Source organism: Trachurus trachurus (assembly GCF_905171665.1).
Source record: "Trachurus trachurus genome assembly, chromosome: 10".
NCBI lineage: Eukaryota > Metazoa > Chordata > Actinopteri > Carangiformes > Carangidae > Trachurus > Trachurus trachurus.
In genome coordinates this window covers 12,090,661-12,112,699 of record NC_139894.1, presented here as the reverse complement: position 1 = coordinate 12,112,699, position 22,039 = coordinate 12,090,661, and the positions used below count along the sequence as shown (strand labels likewise).

Sequence of the window (22,039 nt, the reverse complement as noted above, 5' to 3'; positions counted from 1 at the left end):
TTTAACCTCTGTGATTGGATGCTTCTTGTCAAAATGCACTTTAGAAGTCATAGCTAACTTCTTTTCGCCCGGAAATGTTATGTCAACAATGTGCAGAATTCAAGGATGTATTTTTCCCCTTCGACTTCGCCAACATGTTGCCAAGGCAAAAAACAATAAGCTAATAGCTCTGCACAGGCTAACCAGCTTGAAACCCTACACTGTACTGTGTGATCCTCAGTGGGCTTTTTAAAACCATGCTGTGATAACACAGACACGTACTTACTGTTCTGCCGAGTCGGCTGCTGGGGACCAATTGGAACAGTTTACCCAGCGAGCAACAGCCAGAGAATAAGCTTGACATAACACAGTTAATTGCCGGCAGCCTCGCTTTAAACTAAACAGCAGTTGGTGCAGTGGGGAGTTTGAGGGGGTGGAGGGGGTGTGTGTGTGTGTGAACTGTGTGTGTGTCTATGTGCCTGTGTGTGGTAGTAATGGCCGGGCGTGTGTGTGTTGTCAGAGACTCGGGGCTCCGAGGGGTCATATCCCATTAAGTGAAAGTTACAGGGTTGAGCCTAATCAACCCCAAGGGAGAACCTATCACTTCCAACATTACCTCACACTACGCCTTTAAGACCCTGTTAAGAGGGGTTTGCCTCAGTTTCCCCCTCAATGACGACCGTGAACCAAGTCAGACTGTACAGCGAGGGCAAGGATTATCAAACCAAGTCCAATTCCTAATGAAATGACTTACAACTGTCTGAGCAGACTGTGTGCGCTGTGCTCCGTTAAGTTAAAAAACATCCCTGAACTATTCTGCGGCTCTGACATTCAATAGGGCTCTGTGAGTCTCTGCTGCTGCTACACGCTGCTTAAAATTTTAAGAAACACAAGAGCAGTGTCACCACTTCTGAAGCAAAAAACAGTCTCGTATGTCCTGAAGGATCCAACGGCAAGCTTTCACATCGCCGCAATGTCCCCACATGTCAGACTCTGTTTATCACAACACACTGAGATGTGTTACCAAATGAAATCCATTCATTGTCGACAAACGTCTGACACATCTCTGCTAACTTATCTCAGGGTTCATCTTGTAATCATTATCTCACATCACAAGACATTCTGTATATCTGCTCTCTATTGTGCATGTCCTAGCACACTGCTACCTATTAAGGCCTAGGGTTGGGATTCAATATTATTTTACCAAATTCAAAGTCAGAATGTTGGTCTTTTCAAATCTCAAATTTAATTTTCATTATTTGCAAGTGACTAAGGTTTCAAATATCTGCATCTTAACGATTACGTTTATCTTTTATGATCACCTGTTGCTGGGTGAAGAAAAATTACAGTTTTTAGTGTTAGAGTTTAAATTAATCTACATTAATATTTATTAAACTGGCATGTGGGGATGATACAGATACTCATCACCTATGACTGACATCGGCTAATCGACAGACAATAACAAAAACAGTTTTTATTAGCGGTGGGAATCACCAGAGGTACATCATAACGCACATTCTGTGCGATGTGATGTTATCACGATACTTGTGTCTCAACAGAATATTATTGCGATATTAAAAATATTTCAATATGCTGCCATATACTGCGATTGATCAGTTTTTTTCAACTGCACATAATGACTTGAAAACTTGAAATGAAAACTTTGTTAAGATCTCTTTTTGCATCCGTATATTAATACAATATCACCATGCAAAATATTGTGACACTGTGCTGTATTGATTTATTCCCCCACCCCTTGTATTTATTTATACATTGCAGATTCACCACCAACTCTTAGCACATAGCACACCACCCTCCCACTGCCCCTGCGCTTGTGGCACTAATAAACATCTTCATGCTTGTACTAATACACAATACAAACAATACAATGAAAACATGCTCAATAGTGACCACACACTCCACAGGGTCACTTTAATGTCCAAGTCACATTCAGTTGAACACACTCTGTAACATCCCGCCAACAACTTAGACCACTTAAATAAATGTGACCAAAAAAAACAGCACGTCAAAGGGCACTTAGACACTTTATCACGTAGGTTAATATTAAACTGCAGGAGTTTGAAACAGCAGCAGAGCAATTTCCTCTAAAAGTCTGATAGCAAACATGAGAGATTAATTGTGACATCTGATTTACACTTTAATTTTCTGGTGTAAGATATTGGGGAAACTTTACAAGCTTAAAAAGTCAGTTACAGTGTAATGAATCATTCTGTGCCATGTCTGATTGAATTAGACATTGATTTAAATTTTACAGCACAAGTGGCCAATAAAACAAAATGACTGGCGGGAATTTATGTGAAGCATTTAAATGACTGAGTCCAACTGGTTTACATGACCTGGAGTGAGCTCGTAAACACTGGGGGTTTTGAAATATGAAGGGCGTGATGAGTCTCTACCTGTATTAAAATATGGACTGCATGATCAAAATGAAAACAATAACTACTATACTATCCTTTTATATATATATATATATATATATATATATATATATATATATATATATATATATATATATAAAGTAGTGGCTTCTCCTCAGCTTTTTTATTCAGGAATACAGTATCATACAGAAGTGCCTCTGTTGTGTTTTCTTTACTCTTCAGACACTATGCAGTCATTCAGAAGTCAGGTAACTATGCAAACGGCACTCTTGCACATTTAATTAGACCTTAACAGTGTAGATATTGTTTACAGTAGGCAACGTTTATTTTCTGAGGCTTGGAACATCTATATTTAATGCAAAAGTACCTGAAACTTAAAATTATTTTAATATTACCCTTGGCTTTGACAGAACATACTTCCTGCATCGGTGCAGTTGCACAATATTGCAGCAATCTGTTGCCAGTTGTGTACGGCTGTTAATGACTATGGGCATTGTACAACTTGACCTAAACTGGTGGTGGGATAATTAGAAATAATAATCAGGATATTAGAAGTTTGAAGGTAAATTATTAATATTATCATGACTCGACTTTTTCTGAGTGAGTACAGACAGATGAAGTGCTGTTAGTAGCCGGGTGTTGTCGAGGTGAGCAGGGCCCGTGCAGGAGACCTCGGGGGAATCCTGACAGAGACAGAGCGCTCTTTGTGCGGCGGCGCCCCTGCCCCGGTGGCCTGCAATGGGCTGGGACCATCAGGGGACTCGCTTTCCACCAGGGCAGAAGTGTTCTGTCGACAGCTCATTGATCACAGCTCATCTTGTCATTTGATCGTTCCTTCAAGAAACGGTGTGCAAGAAACACACACGCACGCACACGCGCGTTCACACTTTCAAACATAATCAGATACTCTGCAGCGGCTAGTAAAACAATGTGGTCTTCCTCTTCTGGTCAAGGAATGTAAAACAGTGACAGTGTCCAGCAGTAGCTCTGCAGCAGGCGGAGAGGGAGCTGTGAGCTGTGAGCTGTGAGCTGTGAGCTGCGAGTGCGGGGCCGTCGCTGCTACAGTTAAACACGGAGGCCGAGGGCCTTGCAGGCTCGGTTAACAGGCTCCCCGGACTCATGAAAAGTGAACAAAAGACCCAGTTCTGAGCCGACCGCACAAGACGCTGCCCGGGGTTTCACTGGCCATGTCCTCCAAGCTCTCCTGTCGCTGTTAAACTAAGTGGACTTTTATGGGCGAGCAGTAATACATGCCTCTGTGAGACGGCAGCGTAACTACGGGCTATAATACTTACACGGACACACAGGGGAACGTTCGGGATTGTATGCATCGCATCACGATAAGTCTACTTATAATTATAAAGTCTTCCTATGAGCAATGATGGGTTGAACTGGCCGACATATTCGACAGCAGCCAGAGCAGTGAACTGTGACATGGAAAAGAGTGCTCTGCTCATGACTGCCTGAGCAAACATCGACCGAGTTGAAAACCTGAAGCGAGAGGGAGCAGGGTGCAGAGGCGGTGACGTAATATTTCGCACCACAAAAAAAAAAAAAAGTAGATTTTGCAAAAAATAGAGGTTCTATGTTGATATTTCGCATACGTTTATAATATATGCCTGACGTGGATCCAGATCAATCGGTTATTTACCCAACCCTGTGTCAGCAAAGGCCCCTTCCAGGAATTCCTCCATATCAATGTTGTGGAGCAGCAGAGAAATATAAAGTACAGCCTGAGCATGATGAGGCTTCCAGGCTGCATTCAGGTCAGGTGGCTAAGCTGTGCTGTGCAACTCAAATGGCCCATGACTTACCACACAAGAAGGTATTCGAAGACTGATCATCTACTGCATGTGCAACAATATTTGCTTTATGGATGACTAAAATGAATGAGGACTTTCCATGTTTCGACAGGCATGAGAGTCAAGAGAGATGAGTGCAGCAGCCGTCGGAGCGAGCTGGGTCAAACAGTTGTTACAATTAAATCTAAGCATTTTTGTTCGTTTAGCATTTAGGAGCACCAGCTTTGGCGTCCGTTGTGGTAAAGACCACCTATCAGCCACCTGGGCAGGCTTAAATAAACCCTTCAATGTATTTCTTAATCGCAGCTGGACACACGTGTCGGCATAGCAGCTGCAGATTTTTACAGTGACTTATCAGCCACAGTGTAATACAGCTGTAATTCCTCTTTCATCCCCTTTTATCCATTGTTGTAACCTGAATCTCCATTTCCCATCTTTTCCAGACTTTACAGAAAGACAGCAGGGCCACAGTCACTGCGGTTACCGAGACAATTTGATACACACGTCGAGGCTGACCCTTTACCTTAAATAAAAATGTGAGGAGAAACGGGAAACGCTGGATTTTGCTGTAAACTGTAAACATTCCTGGTCTTTACCCGACCATACACCGTGCCTTACTAGGTCTATATACTGTATATATAATGTTTAACAGTGTTGAACCTGTGGTCGCGCTACCCACAGTGCAACACAGACACTGCTGACGTGTTCATCTCTTCTATCTGGGGAGGGGTGAGGGTGCTGGGGTAAGAGTACTGGGCTTTTGTCCCACCACATGTCTATTGTGGCTAAACCTTTCCCTTGGGGGCAATTAGGACCTTTTAGTTTGTTGTAAGAGGACCTAAGTAGGAGTGGGTTGAGCCAGGAAAAACATTTTTGAGCTAAACCAAAAACAGAAGCACATTGAGCTCCTCTGCGCTCCTGGACTTCTGAGCATCTCTCTATTAAGAAATGTGCAGGCCTACACTGAACAGACAGGAACTGTGGCAGCTTTACAGGGGCAGGGAGGTGACGGGGGTGAGAGAGCGAGGGGAGGGGGGAGGAGGGGGTGGAGAGGGCTTCAACTGCACCCGGGGCCTTGCCAAGAGGGCAAACAACTCAAGACCAACAATGTTGGTGGTAAAGACATGCTTCAGGAGAATCGAGAGTTAGGGGGAGATCCGTGTTTCGCTTTTAGCTTTCACATGGATGGATGGAAAACTGGGGAGAGAGAGAGAAGTGCGACGGGTAACGGTATGCGGCAAGATCTGCTGTAGCGTGCAGAAAGCAAACACACGCATGTTGTTTGACACAACAGGGACGCGGAGCCAATGAAAAGACATTACTGTAAGTAAAAGGCGGCTACAGCAGAAGTGTTAGTCTACACATGTGAGAGATAAGACTTAAGAGTCGGTGTAAGTGCGTGATTGAAAGACTTAGTGTTTGCACAGGGATGAAAATGAATGCGCAAGTATGTTTGAGAGATGGTGCGAGAAGATAGGGCAAGAGAAGAAAAGAAAAAGGGGGGGACAAAACAGAGCAGAAGAGAAAAGGCAGGTAAGACATAATTAAGTGCACATAATGTCTCGATGCGGGGACCGTCCTTATCTCCCCCTGCTGAAGGAAACATTTCCCATGGCAGGCCTGAGTGGATCGGCAGTGAACGGTGTTGGAACCTCTAAAAAGCCATGAGTGATGAGGAGGGGTTAAGAGAACTGAACCCATTTAAGTCACCCAAATAAGGGCTGTACGAGCCCATGATGGATGCTCTGGAGTTCCTGAGGGAGAGAGCGCTGGAAACGGGGAAGGGTGATGGGTGGGGAGCAAGCAGGGGTCCTGCGATCTCCACTTAATAAAAACAAATTGGTTTGATAAACGACGCAGGCTTAATGTCTACTGAAAAATATGTGCGCTAATTTTCTAACGGTAATTTTAAAACGATGATGATGGTCCTGTTCAATCATAACACAAAGATTCAAAATAGGGATTATAGCTGTTAACAGTGTGCCATATTTTTCACATCAGCGTCTTAACACCATCACTAACAGGCCACATGCAGCTGTTGTTTGGCGAAGAGCAACAGAATTTATCGTTTGGATGTCTTTCAAAACACACATCACTTATTAGTCTACTAAAAATGAAACACTCGAGTGGTGGTGGAGGAGATGACTGCGCAACAAGCCAACATCTCTCTTGAGAGGTTCCTGTGTACCATACGGTGTTACACTGGGCTGCACTATAATAAACAGTTATAGTATGTTTAAACAGAGCAAGAGCTTAGCATTCTTCCATTACCCATGTGTTCCCAGAAACTCCACAAGTGTGTCACTTTACCTAAGTGCATGTTTCTGTGCACAGCTGTGAATGTCTGTGTGTGTGTGCATGCCGCCGCATAAATAATTGTGCGCACATATGTGTGTGTGCCCCTCAATAAAACATTTCATTGGCTTCCTCTCTGAATTGTTACAAGTGGTGCCATTATTTAACACAAGGCTCTGGGCAGCAGCGTGTAGAGGGCATTGGGGGTGCAGCACACTGGCGCTTAACAAGCACACTTAACCCCAGCCGGCCATGCAAAGCCAAAGAAAGGAAAGGTTGTTCCCTCGGCAGTGACATGGCACAGGAGGGCAGTCAGGGCAGAGTAAGTAAGGAGAGGAGGGGACAGCATCATTAATGAACCAGTCTGGTCCATAGGCTCAATTACATGTACACTGTGTAAAGAAGACAGTGTTCAAATTAATCTGGAAGGCAAGCACAGGGTAATTCGGGGGGGGGAAATAGCTCAATGCATGCAGCAGCACATGTACAGACCCACATGTTAAATCTACATCAAAAGGTACAAACCTACCTGCTCTGACCAGTATCTACAGCTACAGTGCTCACCTTAGATTTATCAAAGTGGAAACCCTAAACATTTTAAGTGGTGAAACACCACAACCTCCCCTAAGACGAGCCCTCACAGAGGCATAAATCTGTAGTGTTTTTATAAGCTCCTTGTTATGTCTGTACTTCTATTTCGGTTGTCACAAACATGCTGCCTCACTCGGTCCGGCATCATGGGAACCATTTAAAAGAACTTCGCTCCCTGAAGAATGCAGTATATTCATGCGTTCGACTTATTGTTATCGTGTGCCAAGTACTCATGGTGGAGGGGAAAAAAAAAAAAAAGGAAAATACTATGATACTTAAAAAAGATAGAAACTCTAAACTAAAGCAAAAAAGAAAAACTGCATGTGGAGAAGAAAAAGTGAAACAAAATGTACGGTAGGTGTGGACATTTCTAACTAGATAGCTGGACTAACTTTCTTCAGCCTCCCTGTAAAAACGGAGTCAATGGGAGGGTCCTGGGATCCATAAAGTCTCACAAGGTAATTGATTGCTCCTCGCGGGGCAATCTGTGTGGGATCCTGTTTTCTTTTTTTCAGCCTATAGGAACAGAAAAAACACACATGGGCCATTCTCAGCAATAGAGCCATTAGGGGGAGAGTGACTGTGTGAGTGTGGGGGTGAGGAGCCTGACAGCGGGATGTACACTACTTAAATATTACAGTACACACACTCACCCGCGCACCCAAAAAAACCTAGCCTAAATACAGAGGCGCCCACCGTTAAAGCCGGGGGCATTAGGAGAGATGCAACGGATGCGAAGACAAGAGAATCTGCTCTAGACAGGCGAATTAAATCGTGACCTATGGTCCCCGTTGAGTAACATTAGCGAGAGCTTCCTGTGTGCAGGCACCAGTCTGTTGACCGTTCATCATCGCCCAGGAAGGTGGACAGTCACCATTACACACACACACTCTGACGCCTCGCTTTACAATAACACGGCGGCGGCGGCGGCCATGACTCCACATCTGTCAAGGGGGATGTTTAAAAAGAGTCATCATTATTACTCTTTATTTTGGAGATGGGTGGATGGGTGCAGGCTGATAGGAGGAGAGCCGTCTGGTTAACGTCGAGCTCCTCTCCTTAACCAACGACTCTGGACAGGAGCACAGGCTCGGACTGGTCGGGAGGGGGGAGGGGGGCGGGGCAGACGGGTACTGACTGGGAGGGAGAGAGGGGGAGAGGGAGAGAGGGAGGGAGGGGGGGGTGCAGATAAGCAGAGCCCTGCGTCCACTGGCCCGGGGATCTTAAATCATCCTCCGTCACTCCCAAGAGTTCACAAACATCAGCTCTCCCATCGCTCCGAAACGCTCACCTCTTATCAACTGGCTTATCACGCAGATCAGTTATCTGGTGGTCCAACAAACACGTCTGCTACCATCAAACACTCACTCCTCCACACACACGCAAAAAGAAAAATGCTTAAAAGGTGAAATGAATAGAGGATAACACTCTACATTTGCTGCTACTCAGCAGAAATTGAGATAAAGTTCTTTCTAAACCTACTTTTTTTTTTTTTTCAAAGTACTGCCCTGCTCCTTTCCTGCTGAAAAAGGAGTGACTTATGAGTGTTTGTGTATTCATGTATTCATATTCTCCAATACACGCTCCATCCCCTTCTTTGCTGATTTTAAATGTATGGTGTCTTGGCTTTTGTTAATAGTTTTTCAGTGTAATTGTATTTATACACTGTTGTTGCCGTTTGTAAACTCGTCGTCCCTGTAAATGAGGGAAACCTCAGTGACCAACGGGTTAAAGTTAAGTTTTAAATAAAATGTCCGTCTAATACTCACTTTTGTTCCCAACCAGGGAGATAACCGGCTGAGTGTCAGACTCCTCGTTGGCTTTCTTCAGCATGCTGAACCAATCCTCCAGATTCTCAAAGCTCTGGTGGTTGGTTATGTCGTACACCAGGAGGACACCCTGCGACGGGACAAAAAGGGCCAGAGGGACAGTGATTAAACGTCATCACACTCTTCATTTAAAAAGGGATGGATGTGAGTACACAGCTTAATTTCATATTCCCTCCCCTCATTTTCATTCATAGCAACATGAGTAATACTGAGTGAGCATGGGAACAGTAGGTGGCACTGCTCCTCTTTTTAGAGTAGGGGACAGACTCCTGTAGAAGGGGACACACGTACTTACTAACACATAACCTGGGTTAGGTTTAGTACTACTAAGATCTAAGTACGACTGTGAATCCACCACGGATCCGTCTTTAAATGAAAACAGCGGATTTGTGTATGAACAATTCCCAGTTTTTGTAGGCACGCTCCAATTTCATTGCAGAGTAGAGGTCAGGTTTGGTTATCTACTGTCTGAGCTAATGAATGAACGTTGTCTGCCCAGAGACATTTTCCTCCTCCCTAAGTAATCCCCAGCACTGTATGCATGCACTGCAGCAACAGTCATGCAACAACCAGACCATGTTTGAGCAAACACTCGCACCAGATGAAGCTGTTTACATGAACACATAAATTAATCAAAGAGTAAACACAGATACAAGGACTGCTGGCATGATTCAAGACAAATCATCTCATAGCTCAACTATCTGCTATCGCTACTTTAAACTGCATGCTGCTCTTTTTCCTAAAGGGCTGGAAATGAGCGTGAGCCGTGGCGGTGAATGTCTCTCTACTTTTTACTGCATGATGCAACACGACTGGAGGGGTGTCTGTTGCCCTTTTCTTTTCTTTTTTTGTTCGTCAGACACGCACTGTCACAACACGCGAGGCCCCGGCGACGACAGCTTACGGCTCTGACAATTACCGCGAGTGTCTCCGAAGCGGCCCATGATTGATTACAGGACGCACAGTGGCGAACAATAGGTGTGAAAGTTCCTATACGGCGCTGATGAGAAACTCCCTGAGCAAAGTGTCGTAATGTGGCATTGATGTACGACATTTTGCTTGGGAGAGGAGAGAGAGCGAGAGACAGCGAGTAGAGGAAGTGCCGCAGACATGGATAATATACACACTACCAGGGCACAGTGAAGGAGCTGGGCACAGAAAACATGTCACTTTTATTTTTAAAGCCTCAAGTTTATTTGCGGAATGGAAAAGAACCTCCGACTAATGTCTGGTGAGCTCCTATAGACAAACATGACAAATGACTTGCATATAGCTCCTATATGGTGACGAGCCTCCTCCCTGCCTTGGGCTGCAGTATGAGGCTGCGGATTAGACAAACCGTGGTCGTTAAGTAGCCCTCTCCAATCGAGAGGCGTCCTGGAGGTGACAGATAGCACTCGTGTAGAGAAAGACAGCTACATGTGGACGCCGATGTCGCTGGCACGTTCACAAACTGGTCCGCACTGACGATAATTATAGTGTTTGCATAAAGCTCAGCTGTCACTTCAGTTCTGTTTCCCAAAGGACAAGCATGAAATAAGAAGTGAGGGTAAATAGTCTTTTAGTAGGAATCTTTCAGTACCTATTTTATGCTTTTTAAAGTACGAGCTGAGACCTATCAAACAGTTTAAAGTTGAATTTATATAGGATGCATTTACAAATCAGAAATAAAAACACTGTATTGGCCTACGTTGTGCAGCAATATCAACATCTGTTCAGTCTGTACATCAGATGGTAGCAAGTCTGTAAAAAGTAGGAATGCACTGATTTTTTTTTAAAGCTCCTTTTACCTGCTACGCCCACTGTCAATCCAGATGACAGCCAGGTTATATTATTTGGCTCCATAGGTAAGGAGTGGCAGGCTCTGAATGAAGCTGCCAGAGCTGTAATAATAAGTCTGACCAGAGTCCTGTGACTTTTTCACCATAGTGACAAGCATCTGTAACATATGTCTGTACATTTGAAAACTCCCAATCATTCCTGAAGCTGATGGAGTCTAATACATTTGTCTTCAGGTTAAAGGAATCAAATACAAAGGAGATAAGACAAAAACAGAAGAATGATGTTTGAGTTTCTGTGAACTTACATGAGCTCCATATACGTATTTATCCAGCATTTTCCCTCCTAACGTTTGGCCTCCGATGTCCCACACCTGCAGGGTCACATTCAAATTGCCTACAGTGGAGGAAAAAGACAGAAATCCTTCTTTAATATCAAAAAGGACCAACACATAAATGTATAAATATCAGCTGCATAAAGTGGCTGTGGATGTTTCACAGTTCAGTTTTTCTTCTTTGTATTCTTTCTTTTATAAATGACATTAAAATAATTTATAGAAGCAAAAAAGTGATAATGGGGCAATTTGTGGGTTTCCATTTCGGATGCTTTTGTCCTATTTAATCATGAACTCCTTCGTTTTTCCAAATCTTATAATCCCGATGGAAGAACTAGTCAAGCTGTAACTATTTAGGTGAGTTATTTTTATAATAAAAGCCCATGTTGTTGATATACATAATGGAAACAATAAATCAGCGATTAATCTTTAATGCTAGGCGCTTTTGCCTGGCATGTCACCCACACCTCACATCCAAGAATATCCCGCCTGGAGATTGTGTGTGGGAGAGGTGAATAGGTACGCTTACCCTCTAATTTAAACATCCTCAATACTCTGGCAGTTAAAAATGACTTCTTATTAGCCTGTGAAGAGCTGTTTGCATTGTGCCGTTTCCTGCCAAGTTAGGAAAGTGAGGAGAATTATGTGCTGTTAAGGAAAATAGCAATAATTAAACACAAAATAAGAGGAAAAGAAGACTCTTGTCCTCATGCCTATGGAAAGAGAAGTGAATGAGAAGGGGGAGAGAGAGAGAAAGACAGGCACAAAAACCAAATCCAAATAAATATTTTCTTCCTCTGGAAAATGAAAGGGGTGGTTGAAAAAAAAAAAAAAAAAGGCCAAAAAAGAGGAGGAGGAGGGAGGACCAGACAGCGAGGAGTTTATGTTGGTGTGATGAGGGCCCTGCGCTGGGCTGGAGCGGCGATGGGGAGCAGAGCGTACACTGTGGACACGGCTGGACGACTCAACCCCTTTATGAGTCCCCTTTTTTTTTTTAAGAAAGGAAAGGAAACGCTGAGGTTCACACAGTCACTACATCTAGACTATACAGTGTCAATGTAAAGCTACGCTGAGGAGTGCGATGAATAACGGTCAAGGAGCCATCCCCACCCCACCCATCCTCAGACACGGGCTTTATTTATGTTTCGGAGATTCACGCTGACTCTGCAGTACTGACATTTTTTTGTGCTTACGCTTCGTAAGATGCAGAAAGTGCACTTTCAGATGAACCTCAATGCTGATAATAAGGTCAGAAAAGGAGCGTACTGAGAAGATATTTGTCTTTTTTTGGTGGGGGGGGGGGTGAAAGTTGATGCAGACACACACAGCTTCACAACTTCCGAAAGACAGAATTTATCAAGTAAATTTCACCTCTAGTCAGTTGCCTTCACCGCCTTTACCTCATTGGTTTGGCAGTGACATCTGGAAGAGGTATTGTTATAAAAAGCGCACACAGTGGAGACTGTTGTGTGCCAGTCGGCCTCGCCTCACCTCTCCGTGCGTTTGGAAAATGTACATTAACTTTGACAAGCTGGGCCTTCATGGAGAAAGAGGCCAACGCTGGCTATAGGCTACTCTCCCCCCCGCTGCAAAAGACCCTTACGGCCCCATAGAGACCCAGAGAGCCACACAACCTCTGCACTACAAGGCAGTGTGGTGGTGGTGGTGGGGGGGTCCTGACGAAGTTTGGGACCACCCAGCTCGCAGAGCCACCCTCCTCTTCATCAGCTCATCAACACCCAATTCCCCAGAAAATGGGCCATTTAACAACTCCAGCGTTTGGACCTTGTGTGTTGTTGCTGCTGCCCTGCCGGTGATGCAGACGTTATGTACAGGACGTTTTTTGAAAACAAAGCTTACAGTTTTACACTTGAGGGAGATCAATGATTATTTCAGGAAAAAGAAAGTTACTGGAAAAAGAAGTCAAACGATTAACAGCATTTGTTCAAGTTCGTTTCGAGGAGTTGAGCCCAGCCTGTGCTTTTAGTTGGCTCTTTCATTCTGACTTCACCACAACATTTTTGGGGGTTTAGTTCTCCTAAGTCTCATAAGCTGAAACTGACACAAAATCAAAATAGAATCCTTCAGCCAACTCACAAATCAGCATAACTTTTACTTTTAGCACTTAATTTGCCCTTGCTTAATGTTGTTTTATTAGTAATGAAAGAATGGAGCCACTTTGCAGATTTCTGGAGCTTAGGCTTTGGCAGAGTTTGAGAAATGCCATTTAAAATAGTGAAAATTCCCATTTCACATGGTAGGAAGTAAAAATGGAGCCTAAATATAGCATTAGTCAATAAACATTTATTTTACAGATCTAAGGGGGATACAGAGTGAGGCTTTATTTCTGTGGGTTCAACATAAACAAATAAGAACATGAATGTTTTATGTGGTACAGGACAAAGATCAGTTGAACTCAGGGATCAGCGATATGGATATAAAATGTTAATGTATTTACTCTGTACTGTGCCCACAGAATTATGAGCCAGGCTCGCCCTGTTTGGACATAAGCTGTCCATTGGCCTTGTGGAGTCAAAAAAAAAAAAAAGTGTACTGTTTGCTCTGGAGAGAAGAGCTTTCAGAGTGAATAACCCTGAGAAGTGGCAGACACTCTACAATGAGGAGCTACCAGAAAAGACACATTCAACTCTTTGCCTGGAAGTGGAGGGACAAGAAAATATGAGAAATAAAAATATGACAGAAAAAGTGATGGCGGGAAACAACAGCGCTCTTTGTTCGACTTCCAATGAATATTCTGGGCTTAACACCGATAATGTTAAGTACACACAAACATCCAAAACCTGAGGGTTGATATTACAGTATTACAAACAACCACTAACAGACAAGCCAGTCTGTCTGAAGACAACCCCTGCCAAAAACTTATCCTCTGTATTTGATTGAATTCACAAGCGTGCAGTCTTCCGCTACGTGCTTCTGCAACACGCGTGTCAGACGTGTCGAGTCTTCGAACAAGTGAACACTCCCTGAAGATTATGAAGGTGTCTCACCTGGAAGGCTTATTCTCTTCAGAAAGAAATCCAGGCCGATGGTTTGTTTGTACTGCTTCCCAAAGGCCTCCTGTGCAAACCTGGTGGCGAGTGATGTCTGAAACAGAGAGACAAAAGGGAGAGACGCAGAGAATGAGTGCCAGAAAACCTCCGCAGCAATCAACACAACTGGAGATATGTCATTTAGAGTTAAAGTGTTTTGAAAAGAAAATGCTTTCGGGATAAAGGAGAGACCTCGATGCTTTGCATAGTATTGCACAGTAAAAACAATATCACATATTACTTAAAAACCAAATGAAAATCATAGCGTGGCCCGGAGCAAAATGCAAGATGCAGCAAAACTACGTCCAGAGAAAATATACAGTATATTAAAGAACTTCCTGAAAAAGTGATATTTCAGTGGTGAGCAGAAGTAGAGAAACTTTGATTTCATTCACAGTGACCAAGTGCCAAACTAAGCTTTTTACAATAGTTCAATTTTTAATATTTCTAAAAATACAAGGGTATAATTTATCATATCACAACACTCCTATGTGATTCTTTCCCAGAACAGCGGACAGCCATAATTCCTTGGCAATGTAACCTTGAAGTCTGCTGCTCTGTCAGCCGGACGTTCGCTTCATTATTACAAATCCATTTTAAGCACCTTCAGGAACGATGTGATGGACTTGAAGGTATACTCTGAGGTAATTGTCTGCCTCCTCTGCTGTCTCACTGCTCCGCCACAGTTGTGACAGTGAAAATCAACGTGAATTACAAAAACAGGTGTCAGGGTATGTGTCATGTCTCCAGACTGCAGACCTAATAATTGCCACAAATTATAAAACCTCCATCACTGTCACTGTTGTGTGTGTGTGTGTGTGTGTCTGTGAGGAGTAAAGAAATAGCATGTTAGGGGCACTCCTGAAATCCATGGGAATTCATAGCACAGGCTTGACATGCCAAGTTTAATTCATTTTGATGGATGAGGATAGGAAAAAAGTGAAGTGCTGAACGTCTATTAGCTATCTTTAGAGCAGTGTGCTTACATAAACACAACAGAGAAGTGAAGCAATGGGATTCCCTAAGTGTTCATGTGGCAGCAAATGCATTTTAATGTGGTACTTGACAATCACTGAGGGTTAGAGGATTTAAAACTAAATTCTTTCTTTCAGTCCACTAAGCTTTCACTTGAGCCTGTGCCCTTATCTACCTCCATTCATGCTCACAAGTTTTAGCTTTAGCCAAATTATTTTTCAAATAAGACCCAATGTGATATAATTAGGAAACCCCTTTCCGACAGTTTATCCAAATCCTGTTCAAGTAAACAATCTGGTTAATATAAAATCACTTATTTTTATCCCAGCTTGGATTTTTAAATGTAATATTTAAGTTAAACCCTATTGAATGTGTAATCCTGACCTTTACCTATGCCCTTCTTGATTAACACGTCCCCTGAGGTTCAGAATACTGCTCTACCCACCTAATTCTTTTAAAAGTTCGCTAACCTGCAGATTTTTTTAATCACAGCCTGCGGAGCATGTCACGGGCTCAAGAGTGACTGAGAAATTACTAGAGGTGACTGACGCAACAAGGAGAAAATCGGCCATTTAAGTAGCCCAAACAATCACTGACAACACAGGAATAACAAGCTCGGACAGCAAAAATGTATTCCACATGCTCGCGTTGGCCTAGTCGGCCATTTGTCTTGGCATTCCAGTAGCTTGGCTCTCCTCCCTCAACGTAGACCTTTTTTTTCCACCGTACAACTGGAACTAACCAGCGAATGTAAAAGCTGGCGTAATCCTGACACTCCAACAGAGAACAGCACAGGGTCACCAATGATACCAGTGCCGGGAAATGGGGGAAGTTCTACTGAAACAAGAAACTGAGAGAGAGAGAGAGAGAGAAGGAAAAAAATATGGCAAGCTGACTATGTCCATGTGATGCAACTCTTATGAGAGAGGCAGTGCATTTTTGCTGCATGGTATCAAAGCTGGCCCTTTATTCTCCTTAAACAGTCAAGACAGATACTGTTGTTATTTGGATGAAGAACTCAACTGGAGAGAAAATTGCTGGGACACAGTATCCGTTAATGTACAGGACCTGTAGCCTACCTGAAGCTTTTTTTTTATCGTATCGGTCAGAGAAAAGGCAAATACTACAAAAAAAAACGAGTGGCTTATAAGTGAGGTTGAAAAATAGAGCTGTGTATAAGTTAGGCCCAGTGCCTTAAGAGCCCGGCTAAATGTGAGCCTCCATATTTTAAAAACATCTCGCTCAGGTGGACAAGCCGTCCCACATCTCCCTATATTTCTGAATGGACAACCAACCACAAGCAAAAATACCACCGAAAACGCTGTCCAAGAAAAACTGATCCCATTGCAATTTGCTGAGCAAATTGACATTAATAAGGGGGGAAACGGCATTCAAGATGTCAGTCAGTGGTGCCTACTCAAAATGGGGGGCAGGGCTCCTGTTTTCTGCCCAAAACAGACAAGCAGGTAAGTCATTCAGACAGTGACGAGCTGACACCTGGCAGCAGTGTGAGGAGGGTTATTAATGTAGCGTATCTACTGGGAACTGAGTTGTGTGTGTTCTCTGCACCCCCCCGCCCCAAAAAGAAAATGTCGACTTTCCAGAATGAGAACATTCATTTTTCTCACTGGGTCTCACCATTACTGCTACATTCATTTTCTTTCTCCCAGAGGAAGGAGAGATTAGTTACGAAAGGGGATGTGTAGCTGAAAAGCACTTGACGTCTCTCCCTTACATTCACACTCATTCACTTGGGGATTTGAAATGCAGTGAAGAAGAAACGCGGCTGAATTGTCATGACAACCTCCTTGCTTTGCTGCAAATAATTGCTCGGTGCGACTAGGAAAAATTCCACTGTTGTGGATGTGAGTTAGACCTTTTTAATCTACATCTTTGAAATTATTTTAATGAACATACTGAACGATTCAGTGGTTTTGAAAAGGGAAGTGGGACTAACGCCGATCCATGAGACCACCCTAGGGCTTTGAGTGGATTTAGACAAACACAATGCACTAAAGAAAGGTGTATTTGCTTTCAGTAGACATTTACAAAAAGAAAAAAAAAAAAAAAAAAAAAAGCATTGCACAAGACTCCATTCCCAGTGTTAATTTACTCTAATTGCAACATGTCTTGAAAGTGTCCAGACATAATTTTCATGAATGTAGCCTCACTCTGGAGCCAAAACAGGGGTGGCCGGGAGAAGATAGGTGTACTGACAGAAAACAAAACCACCCACTGCAAGAGCCTGGCTGAGCAAACTGCTGCCTGCCTTCATCAACTATCATACTCTGTAATTCTGCACAGAGCTGTGTGTAACTTTCACCCCAGGTTCATTGAGCAGTAGCAGCAGTCACGAGGTGTAATATAAATTTAAGGGCCTGTGAAAATTCGTCATCCAGCTGTGCTTCCTATTCAAAACATTTAGAATAAGAATTTTTGCTTCAAACAAGATTTTCTAAAACAGAAAACTTAAGTTGATGTTGTTTCTCCTGTAAATGTGTTACTTATTATCTGCACAGTTTGTACACAGAAGGCATGGCTGTGTGGGAAGATATTGAAAATCATTAAGTTTACCTGTTATAATAAGCTTACCCAATACATACATGGGCCAAGCCAATAATTTAATTTTGATGAGTAACAAAAATTACTACAAAATCATCATATATCACTTCTTCACAGTAAGTGTGTGGGCTTAGCTACTATAAAACACGACACTACAGGCACGCAGCCTACAACTACATTCAATAGCACACGCAACGTGGATTAACGGCTGGGTAGACTTAATAGGTTTAGAACAACGGATTTGTGCCAGATTTAAATCCATTATGCTATCTTTGAGACTGAATCAAAACTGCAGATGTCCATCAACTTCTCTAAACAGGCCACTGAGTTTAAAGGACTAACTTTGCAAATGAGAAAGTTATTAAGGTTTAACTTGTTCATACAATTGATATTACATAATTAGAATTGAAGAGAAAATGTGAAATAAAATACCTAATTACGCTGCAGCCAGGACAAACACAAAATCAGTGTGGATGTGCAACCTCAGGAAAACTATATTATGTAATATTTACATACATGTAAATCACTAGTTTCAGAAGACTTACCAGCAGCTCAGACATAATGTATGCCTTAGTGTCAATGGCACACATTATGACAATTAAAGATGTCTCTCACTGTAAACATCTGATATCAAGTGAGCTGCAAATTTATAAATGAAATCTTGTCATGTGGACTTTTACTCACAATCTTATTTCTTCAGTCTGTGTGTCTTCCTCTCATGAAAGTACAACTTAAACAATGTTAATTACAGCAGGAGGCCCTACAAAAGAAAGGTCTTTTGTACAACTAAGCACAGTTTCCATAACTGACCTACTGCCATTAACAACTGCATTAGCAGTATTAATTGCTGAGGAAGAAAATGTGAAATGTAGATGTTCAGAGGAAGAATGGATTTCACTAAATATCATTTTCTTGATGCAGTTGAACAAAAAATACAATAACAACAGAACAATTAATTAATTTTAAGAAATTCAAGCTAAAGCCTTTGGAGTATGGACTATTTAACCCTCAACAACAAAATGATAGAAACTGTATTTCTCTTATACATGTGTATGTCTGAAACTGGAGTTAGCAGTCAATTTGGTGCCTAATTAACTGTCAATTTAGTAGTATTATGTAAAATTGACTACAGCAAAAGCTTGAGCCTCCAGCTCCTAAATGATGAATCAGAACATTTGATTTCTGCTGGGTGAAAAGAAAAGGACGGCACTGTATTTTATTGTTTACTGCTGCAGAATCTGTTTGAACTCTTTCCACCTCCAAAAAGCAACAAAAATGTGGAGCTATAGCTACATCACTCACAGAGGACAGTTTACTACAGGACGTGTACTGGTACTTTTTATAGGCGAACGCAAACAGTGAAGTAGTAGCCTAGTGGACAGCAGTTTGGACCAAAATATATTCTAGATTTATTAAATTCATATGAAGCATCCAGACCCCTCAGATCGCCTGGGACAGGTCTTCTGTCTGTTCCCAGAACCAGAACCAAACAAGGCGAAGCAGTATTGAGTTATTATGCTCCTCATCTGTGGAACAGTCTGCCTGCACAGTGCACACCTGAGGTCTGCACTGCACAAACTGTCAAATCATTATTTGCTCCAGCTTTTAGCTGAATTCAATATAGCATTTTAATGATTGTAATCATTCTATCAGGGTTTTATTGTCTTATTTATTTCTTTTCTTTTAAATGTATTTTTCTGTTTTTGATTTCAATGTATTTCTATGACTCTGTAAAGCACTTTGAATTGCCTGGTGTATGAATTGTGCTATAGCTACAAATACATTTACTTTACTTAGTGGGTTTTAATCATAGACTGTTAATGCAGGTCTTCAAATGAAAAGTTCATGCAATGGCGTGTTTGTTTGTATTGACACAGATGTCCTGGTACATGTAGCTATTAAAGTGACGGGTCTGACAGTTTCCTCCACCACTACTGTCTTGCTGTGTTGTTAGCACGTTAGCCAACTTAGCTGTATCAGCGTCGTATCACCATGGTGACTGAGGAGAGGTTGCACGCGTCAGGACGGCGAGCACCGAGCAGGACAAATAAATAAATGAAACAGATAACACAACACTATCTGCTTTTACGTTGAAGCTTTATACTGGTCTCTTGTCTCTTCTTCAGTGGCGTTGTGTTTATGGAAGTAGTGTGTGTGATGGTCTCACCTTCCCACTGGCTCCGTCTCCAATCACTACAATCTTCAGCTGCCTGTCCTGGCTGTCCTCCTCCGAGTCCGACATGACGCTAAATGTGTCGATGGGTTGTAACCAAAAAAGACAGCAGGAAAAAAAAAAGTAGCCACCGGTTGCTGTTATCTGGTTATCAAGATAATCACAGATGGATTAAACGGGCGTTGAGTGGGCACACGGACGCCATTTTGACTCTGCTAACACAACAGGCTGCTGCTGCTGCTCTGCTCCGCTCGGCGTGATCCACTCACACAACCGCTGATAACCGCAACGTAGCGCTGATTTGTTTTCGGTTAAAAACGAGGGTCCGATAGCTACCAAACTACGAGATGTAGGTCACGCGTTAGCATTTCAGGTCGTAGATGTGTTTCATTATCGCTCGCCCCCCCGACCACGGCTCTGCTGCTAACGGGGGTTGAAAACAGCAGAACCGGAAACCCACCAGTCGCCGTGGCTGTGTGGTGGTTGCGTCCCGTGTGTGACGCGCTGCAGTTGCCTTGGTAACGGAGGTCAGAGTTTGAGTCCATGAGAAAACCATAAGAAAAAACTAAAAAACTATACATTTAATAGATATGAGAAGAATAACCCTAAAAACTGTTTTTTGTTTTGTTTTGTTTTTTGTTTTTTTAAAGGGCAAAGTTTGAAATAATTATTTACTGTCAGGAAATGTTACTATGTCCTTCATGTTCTTTTTGAATGGAATTGTCTCTCTTTTTAAGACCTGGCACTGTTATACTTTGTAATACTTTATTCAGAAGCTGGTTATGCCTCTCTCATGCTTGCCTTTTTTAAATGACTGTCTCCTGCTCTTCTCTAACTCTAACTGTTGCTGTTTCAGAAACCTGAATTTCCCTATGTAGATAAATAAAGTTTTTTTTAGTAGGCTAGCCTATTTAAAGGTGTACAGAAATGGCCGTTTGTCCTGTTTGTCGCGCCGAGTTGTCACGAGCTGCAACACGAGTTTACCCGAGTGAGGAAAACGAATTTGATTGGTCGTTATCGAGCGGGCGGGATTTTCAAAGCTTGGGGCGAGCCCGAGCTCCGTGTGTGTGTGCGTGTCTCAGACGTTGAATGACGGATTACGGATCCAATATCAGTGGCTGGTGAATCGTGTACAGGCTGGCGTATAATCCGTGCGCCTGCATTATCCAATGCGAAAAAAAAAATACACACTTTCATCCCGGATTTACTCAAAAATAGAATTTTGCACAAAGTTTGGCCTACAACGTCTGAAAGATGAGTTATCACATTAATTTTATCACCCAAAGTGGGCTCAAATTCAATTTTCTTTTCTGTACACCTTTAACAGCTGTAGTCACATTGCTGTTTACATCTTAGACTACACAAAAAACACTATAAAGTATAGTGTATGCACAGTAGCTCCACATCAACCAGCTACAACATAATAATACCCTATATTTTTTAATACAGCATTAGCAACAACTTAATAAAAGGATATAGGCCTACGCCTACCAGCCAAACTGACATAGGTTAGGCTACATGTGCTAAGGAGTTTTTTTTATATTTCATACTAAAGCCATATACCTTTTGCTAATTGCATGGCCGGACTTACCTCCTAAGCAGCCCCAGGGCAATAAATGTTTTGTTGGGCCCCTAAGGGCCCCCCCACATTGCATGACAGTTTGATTATTTACCCAGATACCCCAAAACATCCAGTAGCCTACAGAGCAGAAATTATTAATTGATAAATAAACGAGTCAACTGGAAGAAATAAAATGGCTATATATTTTTTATTCAGGATTCATTTCTACGTAATTTTGAAGGCAAAGATGCCAAAAGAAAATCAACCTCACTGGTTTCAAAAATGTAGATATTTGTTATTTTCCTGGCATGGGATAGAAAATTATGTTATTTGTAGCTTCAATAAATAATAATGTACATTTTGCTGTTTTATACACTGCATAAGCAATTGATTATCAAAGAAAATAATTGTCATGTTAGTTTACATCATTTGATAGTGAAAGTTATGTTTGTTTGAAGCCTTAAAGTCTTACTACAATGTTTAGAACTCTACCTTGTTCACACTTTATGTTAATTAACGACATAGAAATAGATAGAAACCTAAACGATGAGGGTCTTAAAGCTATGCAGGGTCCCTCTTCAAGACAAAACAGGGCATGGGGGACCAGTAACAGTTAATACTGGTTCTTCAGTGGAGCAAATTTTGTGTTCAGCGATATTATATGGAGCAAACGTGGGTCTTTAAGGGGGGCTCTGGTCAGTTGCCCGTTT

At 42.4% G+C, this 22,039-nt stretch overlaps 1 protein-coding gene across 2 annotated transcripts in view; it reads right to left on the bottom strand.

Moving 5' to 3' along the window:
• rab28 (RAB28, member RAS oncogene family) overlaps positions 1-20,225 on the bottom strand; it is a 30,945-nt gene extending 10,720 nt beyond the window's left edge. For both annotated transcript variants that reach the window (XM_083980344.1, XM_083980345.1), the window contains exons 1-4: positions 19,763-20,225; positions 14,017-14,113; positions 10,982-11,070; positions 8,836-8,965 (exon numbers count right to left, since the gene is read on the bottom strand). In XM_083980344.1, coding sequence (XP_083836470.1) covers positions 8,836-8,965; positions 10,982-11,070; positions 14,017-14,113; positions 19,763-19,837 — 391 coding nt within the window. In that variant the 5' untranslated portion in view covers positions 19,838-20,225. The remainder of the gene's footprint in view (positions 1-8,835; positions 8,966-10,981; positions 11,071-14,016; positions 14,114-19,762) is intronic.
• Positions 20,226-22,039: the final 1,814 nt, after the last annotated feature.